This window comes from Fundulus heteroclitus, chromosome 1 (assembly GCF_011125445.2).
Source record: "Fundulus heteroclitus isolate FHET01 chromosome 1, MU-UCD_Fhet_4.1, whole genome shotgun sequence".
NCBI classification, from domain to species: Eukaryota; Metazoa; Chordata; class Actinopteri; order Cyprinodontiformes; family Fundulidae; genus Fundulus; species Fundulus heteroclitus.
The window spans coordinates 40,630,894-40,640,140 of record NC_046361.1 but is presented as its reverse complement, the minus strand read 5'-3'; the positions used below and the strand labels follow the sequence as shown (position 1 = coordinate 40,640,140).

Here is a 9,247-nt window from a genome sequence, read left to right as displayed (position 1 = left end):
ACTCCTCTAGAACCTCTGGAGATGACATTGTGAAGATGAATTCTTCATTAAATTAAGAAAATCATGGACAACAGTCAGATGTTTCTCCAGATCAGACAGGAAATCCTTCCTGCCTGCAGCCATCAGCATCTACAACTCTGAAGAAAACTCCTGTGAGTTCCACCAGCATTCACTTTCCCTTTGGGTGAATAAAGTAGTTATGAATTGAATTGACATGATTGGTTGGTTTGACTGTCATTCATGACGCTTCTCTCATAGAGTCACGACTGATGATCACAGATCACAGTCCCTTTGTCTGCCTCGCAACAGAGCAGATAAATTAAACACTTACTGAGCGCTTGGTTCATTTATTCAGAATCTGATTAGAGGTCCTATGACATATACTTTATTTTTGATTGTTTTTGGTCCATCCAAAAAAATCTTTTTGAAATGTATGGGGTCCCTCCCAGAGAGTTCTTCATTTACATAAAAAAATCCCCCACTTTTTTCAAATCAAACTAAATTGGTGTTAATCAATTCTGCTACGTTTCTGTTGGTTTGTGCAAAATAAATTGTTGTTTGCGCTCCTATCACTTTAAAATTATGTCATAGTTTCACATGCTGAGCTGAGTCAACGAGACAGTAAAAATATTGCTTAGTAGGCCGGTCCTCCAGATCCTGCCTCTGCCAACCGACCCAACGCCTGTATGGTGCAGCCATTCTAACGCATGAATTTATAATCCAACATGCAGTGAAAATATTTAGATTTTTAAAAAAAATATATTTGATATTTATAATTTAATTTAATAAAAACAACAACAAACAAAAACGTTTTATCCATTTTTTTAAAACCACAATAATTAAAATTATTATTGGATGTTCCAACTGTCACACGCAAACTCAGGCGTTACCATGGCAACCATATTTCCATTAGTCCTTTTTTTTTTGCTATGGTTACATTTAGAATACAAAAGCTTTGAAAAACTGTTGAAACTCTCCGGGATTGCTGGACAAACTCGGTGGAGTGACGTTTAATCGCATCATCGCTCTGAAAGTGATCTGGAAAGTCCTCTGACAACCTTCACAGTTTGACTTGGACTGAATGGTAAGGAATCTAAACGATCCTTTAACATTTATGAGTTCAGCGATTTTAGGTAAAGCGTAAATACTGATGTCATGCAGCAGTTATTTCAAGCTGACTGCGGCCCCTTGGGCATTTTTAAAGCGGCACAGTTAAAACTTTACTACGTGTACTTTATGTGAGGATAATGGCCGACAGGTGTCCGTTAATAGACACGGAGCAGAGGACGGTTTAAAGTTTTTTTTCCACCGTTAAAATTGTAAGATTTTAATAAGAAGCGGCTTAGAGAAGTATTTAATATCTGCCATAGTGACGTGTTGCCAGGTAACCTACGAACCATCATGGCAACTGTCAACCGTTGCCATCTGAGCCAGCGCAACAATTCAGAACAACTGACCTGACTTTTGTTTTAAGCGTCCTACAACACCTTTTAATAGACACCCTGTAGCCAATCAGAATAAAGGATTCACTTGACCACGGTATGAAGTGCTTTTAAGAGACGGACGTTCCCACAAAAAAACAAAACAAAAAAAAAAACAACAACAACTTTGTTCATCTATAAAAGCAACTGCAGTCATATTAAGTTTGTTCAATGGATATCAGCGCAGGAGGATTTATTAAAATATTTTTTCTACACCAGAGCAGTGTTCCCTCTAAGCTGCGCGCGTGCGTAATCGCGCACGGCATCTGGATTCAGCGCGCACAGCAAATCTATGCTGCGCAGTAAATAAAATCCAATCTGAACTGTAAAGTAAATAATAATAAACCAAGTTATTTTGTACCATTTTGCAACTCTGAGCGCCAGGTGCTGATCGGAGCGCCACTGATTGGTGCGTGGGGCAGATAGTTTGAAAAAAAAAAATGGCCGATCTGCGCTGAGTAGGTCTACCTCACTCTGTCATACTCAGCGTTTTCGGTTTCAAAACAGATGATATCAATCAGGTAATTAAACAAAACGTCCGATCAACCATGAGAAAGAGGCCCTCCTCAATGGATCAGATGACCCGATTCACCATGGCAACAGCAGGACATAAGAAGCCTGAAGTGGCATTTCCCGCAAGTGGAATTAGAAATGTTTAATGAAGGCATGTGGAGAATATTAAACCATAAGAAACGACGCTGTTGCTGCTGAAAACGCGAGTTTGTGGCAGAGAATAGCTGGAAAAGTCAATGTACGAGTGATACCGTTATTTGACAGAGAATTACAGCTGTTTTTTCTCACTTCACTCATTCAACACAAAGGGGGGGGGGGCATTCATTACAGAAGGCACTGAAAGGACATGGCAGGAAATAATGATGAAGTATGAAATACATTTCATACATCTCTAACATGAGTGGAGCAGTATAGGTGTGGAAGACTGGAAGCACATATACAGAACACTGCACATTATCCTGAAACCACAGCATCCTTATGATGGGATGGGAAACATGATGGCGGCAGCATCAGCCATCCTGCAAGAAAACCTGTTAGAGGCTACAGAAGACTGAACCTAAGGGTGGAGCTTCACCTTCCCACCGGAAAGTTTGGTTTAGATTAAAGCATAATCAGGTGTTAGAATGGCCTAGTCAAAGCCCAAACATAAATCAAATTGTGACTCTAATCCTGACTATTGTATTATTTGTTTTATTTTATTTTTTCATCAATAATGGATAAATGTTTGAGTCACTCCACGCGTAAAGCTGATGGAGGTCAATTAAGTTAGTTTTTAAAATGATTTATTGTTGCTCTTTGAATCATTTGTTAGACTGAAGACTCACAAAACAGTTCAATGGCTGTTTGCAGATTTCCCACAGCCTGATAATCAGATTCTCTCATTTAGAGAAAGTAAAATGATTGGTATGGTAACAATAGTTGCACCTTCCCCTTTAATGTAACCACGTTTGGCCGACTATCAGCTGTTTTATGACTGCTCTGCATTTTCTCAGGTGCCATCGACTTCGCACAAAACTCGTCTGCCACAGGAATTCTGACATAACAATCTTATTTTCTACGATTAACTGCATCACCATAAACTGGAAGAGGTCTGCCGTCCCGCCTGAGAACATGGTGAGAGAACCCCCCACCCCACCTCCCGACCCCAAACACCCACTCAGACTTAAAGATTGGTGTTTCAGCTCTCGGTGGTCAGGGTTGGGAACTGATGCATATGTTCTGTCCGTGCAACAGTTTTCAGAGTGGCCCCTCTACATCCTGACCCTCATGCTGGTCCTTGAAATCCTGCTGAAGGTCATCACTTCTGGCTTTGTGAGGTTCCTAAAAGTCGGGTAAGAGACCTCTCTTTCCCTTCAGTTGGCCCGGCTCTGGAAGCGCCTGACCCGTCTTATATTATCTGTCTGTAGATGGAACGTGCTGGACGTCCTTCTTGTCCTGGTTTCTATCCAAAGCATCATTTTGACTGAGCTCAAACTCTCCGACAAGATGCCCATCAATCCCCGGCTTCCTCCTTGTGATGAGAATCCTCAGATTTGCAAACATTATTGGTACAGAAACGGACTCTGAATGTCCTCCGCTAGTAAGGTTTGAAACCGCCGTTGAGTTCAGATTGGTTCACCTGATGGTTCCTGTTTTCTGTTTAGTTCCCAAAACCTGGAAGATGATTGTTCTGTTTAAAACCATCATTTGGACGTTTTTGGAGGTAAAGCACACTACAACTCCCCCTACAGTTTGAATCAGAGAAAGCCACAGCAATCAGCAAATCTTCTCACCAACAAACCACCGAGAAAAACGAAGGACAAACAAATATAGCTTTCATCAGTAAACAAACATACAAAACCAAATATACATCAAAATAAAATATGATTACCGTTTTCAGAGCATTTCCTTTGTGTGTTGCATGAGATGTTTCTTGGTGTCCATGTAGCCTCGTTCTAATTCTTCCCCTCTTTTTATCGACAACTACCCGCCTCTACACTCCGTTTAAAGCTGTAGTTGGGAGGTTTTTGTTATACTGGGTGAACTGGTCCTTCCATCCTGACAGTAGTAAATACATTATGTATTCATAAAAATAAATTAGATCTCTATAGCTATGTTTCATGCACAAAGTTTTACAATCGAATTGAAATGTATTCAAATAAAAAAATAAATAATTCTGATTGTACGGTTTATATAGGCACAATCAATTAATCCAATCATAATGTGCGTTTATATGGACCAGGCTTTATTCAGAATAGAACCACTCTGACATGCAAAGTTATCAAATTTCCCTAAAAAAAAAAGCCACATAAGAGGAACTTATGTCTTTGCTGAACAACGAAACATAGTAAACAAAGCAGTATTATACGAATTTGTTTGTCTCCCAAGACTGGACTATCACCAGGTTCTAATTATTGTTGAGTTGTTACTGAATAAATAATAATTTTAAGCTCTTTTGATGTTTCGAATAGAAAGGTTTATCGGGAGTCCCAACAGTTTTACTTCCCGACAGATTTCCACCACCCAACATCACGGAAATACGTCACGTTTACATCGGGCACACATGCGTACTCGGGTCAATTAGCCACTCTGAGCGATCCCTGCCATTCGGTCCCAAAGGCAGGGATTGCTCTGAGTTTTGGTCCTGCTCTCACCCCCATCTGTTCCTCATGTTCCGGGGGAATCATCTCATCTATTGGTGCTCCCACATGCCAACCATTCTGACGCACTCACATAACGCCAGTGTGCCTTGTTAGTTTCATTTCCTCCCCAATTATAGGTTTGGGTGTAGTTGTCTATAAAAAATGACAAACATGTGTTCAGACAGTGTGGAATATTTGACTGCTTCGCCTGCACAACAGGTCAGCAGGGATGGATTTATAAGGAATGTCAGCATATCAGCAGCATATAATGCTGAGAGAATGTGTATAAGTTACTGCTGTAAGACGTTCCAGTACTGCTAGAAAACAGTAATAGAACACCTTCAAATCTTGTTAGGTCCCCAAAGCTTAGATTAAATAATGAAGGAATTTAACCAATATCTTTTATTTCTCATTAAGAGGCACAGGAAATAGTTTTAAATGGATTTATTGTGCACCGTGTGAGTTTCCTGACCCGTAGATTGAAGCTGCTCCTTGATTCCAGGTCGGTAACCTCAATCTCCTTTTGACCTTGTTCTGCATCTACGCTGTGGTGGGAGTGGAGCTCTTTGGAAAGTTAGGTTAGTCCCACAGGAGGCTGGTACTGTACAATCCATATTATTATAGATAGATAGATAGATAGATAGATAGATAGATAGATAGATAGATAGATAGATAGATAGATAGATAGATAGATAGATAGATAGATAGATAGATAGATGATAGATAGATACATAGATAGATGATAGATAGATAGATAGATTAGCTCCTTCCTTAGCTCAGGAATTGAGCCAACAGTATATTTCTCTCTTGCCCCTTTAAGGTTTTAGACATCTTTCTACCCAACTACAGCCATTAAAAAATAAGATAATAATTCCGTCATTCTTTGTCTGGGTCTAGTCACCACATTGGTATCTGGGGCTCAGCGTGTAAATGGCTTACATCCTCTCAGATGGACAGGTATGTCAGTGTCTCCTTGTCGTCCTTCAACAGGCAAAATGCGGCAGTATGTCTTTAAACTATCTCCTCCATCACCTCTGTTGTGTCCTCCCTCCACTGGCTGCCTTGTTTTTAAAGCTCTTAATGGTCCGGAACCGCCCTACGGTTCTGATTTGAGGTTCTGCGTTCAGGTTCGATTCCTGAGGTCATCGTTCCATTTCTGCTTGAATTCCGCTGAGAACTAAATCTGAGGATATCGTTAGTGACTTTCAGCAGAGCTGTTTGCGTGCTACGATGAGCTCTGAAGCCTGACTGAAAAACAGGTAGTTACTGTGGAAATGCTCACATACTTGATTAACAACTATTTTTAAAATAATTTTAGCAAAGAAAGGAAGATCGGATGTAGGTCTGTAACTTCTTAAGGCGTCTTAATTGATTGGAGATTTACTGCACACTTAAAAGCCGGTGGTATGGACCCATTTCCCAAGGATAATTCTATCTAGAATATGAGATCAGCAACCATGGGTAGAACCAAGCAGCCAAAACAGAGACTGACTTTATGGTATTACAGTAAAAATGCGCTGCTCATTTATCAACTAAATGATCAGTGAAGCCAATTGATTGCCACACAGGCATATCACACAAAGGTTGAATTAATTAGAATATCCTTACTCAGCATTTTGAAGGAGGTTTGTCCTTTGGCGTCACTTCCTTTTTAAATATGCTTCGTTTGTCGTTGTTCTGTGTCCATCAGAATGCTCTCCGGACTTCCCGTGCCTCGGCCCGAACCGCCACACTAGCTTTGAGAGCTTCAGGGCGGCCCTGCTGTCGCTGTGCCATGTCAGCATTGGATACAACATGAGCGCCATCATTGAAGTAGGAACGACTTATTAAAAGTACCATATGAAAATTGTTTGTTAAAATTATGTTGGATTATTATGTTACACCCAAACCACACGTATCAAACTCAAGGCCTGCCTCCGAATCCGGCCGGTCTAGGCATTTTATCCGGCCCTGAAGAGCCAAAAATACTTATTCATAAGAGACAAAATATTAAGTCATAAAGCAGAGGCATATATCCTTTTAAAGTGTATAAAGTGGCTAAAACTGTGCCTTATGCAGAGAATGCTGATTTTTTTCAACTGTGTAGTAACAGCATGCTGCCACTAGATGTCAGCTTTCCCACAACACATTAAAACCCAGAAATGTCCAAAAAGAGCAAAGGTCATGCAGAATGATGAGTTTAAAGTGTAACTCACAACAAAATCAACTTTCTCTGCAGATAAACTGGGCCTAAGGTGCTACTTTTATTTTTCTGTGCTTTTTAAAATATTTCTATGTGAACTAAAATAGAATTATGTAATAAAAAGTATCATCTATACAGGTGCAATTGACCCTTCAATGACTTCATGATGCCAAAGTGGCCCAATATATTATATATTCAAATCTTGTTCAATGATTTGAACATGAATTTTTTTTTTATTTAATGTTTCTGTACTGCAGTGTGCCATAAAAAAAAAAACGGTTCATCAAACAGCCCATAATATCTGCTTTGTTAAACTTTCTATTTCAGACCAATTATCTTAAACTATAACGGTGGATGTGATGGACCCTAACATCTTTAAGGGACACAATTACTGTGATTGAGCTAAACTAAAATAATCCACATTAACTATGGATTAGTTTGGATTTTGACACTTTTGACCTCCCCTCTGCCCTGCAGGACACCATGAGGACGTGCCATGGCAGCGGCAGCGACTGCAGCTACTCGTACCTGGTTTCTCTCACCTACTTCGGCACATTTCTCTCCATGTTCCATGTTATGTTTGTCAAACTGGTGGTGGCATGGCGCATCAGGACAGCACCGAGGTGAAACTGCAAGTTATGGACCAGCATAAGCTGGAAAGAGTTCATGACAAATTTAATATATATGTATATATATGTCCACTCTATTAAAAAAGAGACAGATGCTTTTTATTTTGTGGTGTAAAATCAGGCTGAACATTTGGTCAGTTACTGTCTCTAAATTATCTAAAGATAATTTTTTAAATTAATTTCTTCAACATCAAAGGTTTGCCTACATTTCCCTAGTAACGATTCAATTTACTGTAAAGTTCCCTTTGCGGTCCTCAGATTTGACAAAATGTTATACGTATGTAGGTAATTTACCATTTTACCCCTGATTACTAAAGGTGCATAGCACAAGTTTTTAAAAGTTAAATATTATTTATTTTGTTTATCATACATTCCCTTACAATTGCTCAACGTGACATCAGAAGACATCACACCTCTAAACAAAGACCTGTGCTTTTCCTTTTCTGCCATGTGCGTGAACAACACCGGTGTCATTTCAACGTGTCGCCAGAGAAGGCAAGCAAAAATAATAATAATCCTCTTTATTGTCATTGCATAATACATTCCAATGAAATTTATTCTCTGCATTTAACCCGTCCCCTTGGGGAGCAATGGCTGCAACTGTGCGGCACCCAGGTAGCAATCTGCGGTTGAGGGTCTTGCTCAGGGACCCAGAGTGGCAGCTGAACCCAGAACACAAACGCAATGCTCTAACCACTAAAAATATAAATATAATAATATAATAGACGTCTGCTAAAATCCTGAAACTTATGTTATGCTCTTTTAAAGTTAAATACAATAATGGCCTACTCTTCATCCTGCAGCTTCAACTCTTCTGAGAAGGTTTTCCAAAAGCTTTAGGAGTTTTTATGGGAATTTTGAACCATTCGTCCAGAAGTATATTGGAAAGGTCACACACTGATGTTGGACAAGAAGCACAGGCTTGTGATTTTCACTCTAATTTATCCCAGAAATATTCTGTTGGTTAGGCACCAGCAACCCCCGCGACCCCATGAGGGATTAAGCGGGTCAGAAAATGGATGGATGGATGGACGGATGGGTGGATGGATGGATGGATGGATGGATGGATGGATATTCTGTTGGTTAAAGTTGGGACTCAAGTTCTCGCTCGCTCATCCGTGTCCTTACGGAGCCGGCTTTGTGTACAGGTGGAGAGAGACTCTTTATCACTCCAGAGAACACGTCTCCTATGCTCCAGAGTTCAGTGCTGGCATGAGCATCGCTCTTTCTAATGTAATGTCTGTTCATTGTTCTTGAGCTAAGCTAAAGCTCATTTGAATTTTAGTTTTGGAGCTGGAGGAAAATCAATTCAATTCAATTCAGTTTTATTTATATAGCGCCAATTCATGAAACATGTCATCTCAAGGCACTTTACAAAGTGAAATTCAATCAGATTATACAGATTGGTCCAAATTTCCTATATAAGGGAACCAGTTGATTGCATCAAAGTCCCGACAAGCAGCATTCACTCCTGAAAGAGAGTAGACCCACAGTGGACAGTCGTCTGCATTGTCCATGGCTTTGCAGCAATTCCTCATACTGAACAAGCATGAAGCGACAGTGGAAAGAAAAACTCCCCATAAAAGGGAAGGAAAAACCTCCAGCAGAACCAGAACCAGGCTCAGTGTGAACGCTCATCTGCCTCCACCCACTGGGGCTTAGAGAAGACAGAGCAGAAACACAGAAAGCACAGAAGCTCACATTGACCCAGGAGTACTTTCTATGTTAGATGGTAATAGAGGATGATCTGCCTCCCCTGATGATGTCACAGCTAACAGAACGCCAGACCAGGTGTACCTACTATGAAGAAAAAGAGAAAGC

At 40.2% G+C, this 9,247-nt stretch overlaps 1 protein-coding gene across 2 annotated transcripts; it reads left to right on the top strand.

The window, feature by feature from the left end:
• The first annotated feature begins 935 nt into the window (after positions 1 to 935).
• LOC110367043 (voltage-dependent T-type calcium channel subunit alpha-1H-like) lies at positions 936 to 7,504 on the top strand. 2 transcript variants are annotated; one of them, XM_021311323.2, is made up of 8 exons: positions 936 to 1,084; positions 2,987 to 3,107; positions 3,228 to 3,325; positions 3,401 to 3,541; positions 3,638 to 3,696; positions 5,118 to 5,193; positions 6,306 to 6,427; positions 7,275 to 7,504. In XM_021311323.2, exons 4-8 carry the CDS (start codon positions 3,511 to 3,513, stop codon positions 7,422 to 7,424), a joined length of 438 nt encoding a protein of 145 aa, XP_021166998.2. In that variant the 5' UTR covers positions 936 to 1,084; positions 2,987 to 3,107; positions 3,228 to 3,325; positions 3,401 to 3,510; the 3' UTR covers positions 7,425 to 7,504. The 2 variants fall into 2 exon arrangements, 1 of the variants encoding a protein (XP_021166998.2); XR_004931254.1 differs by lacking the exon at positions 5,118 to 5,193.
• The last annotated feature ends 1,743 nt before the right edge of the window (positions 7,505 to 9,247 follow it).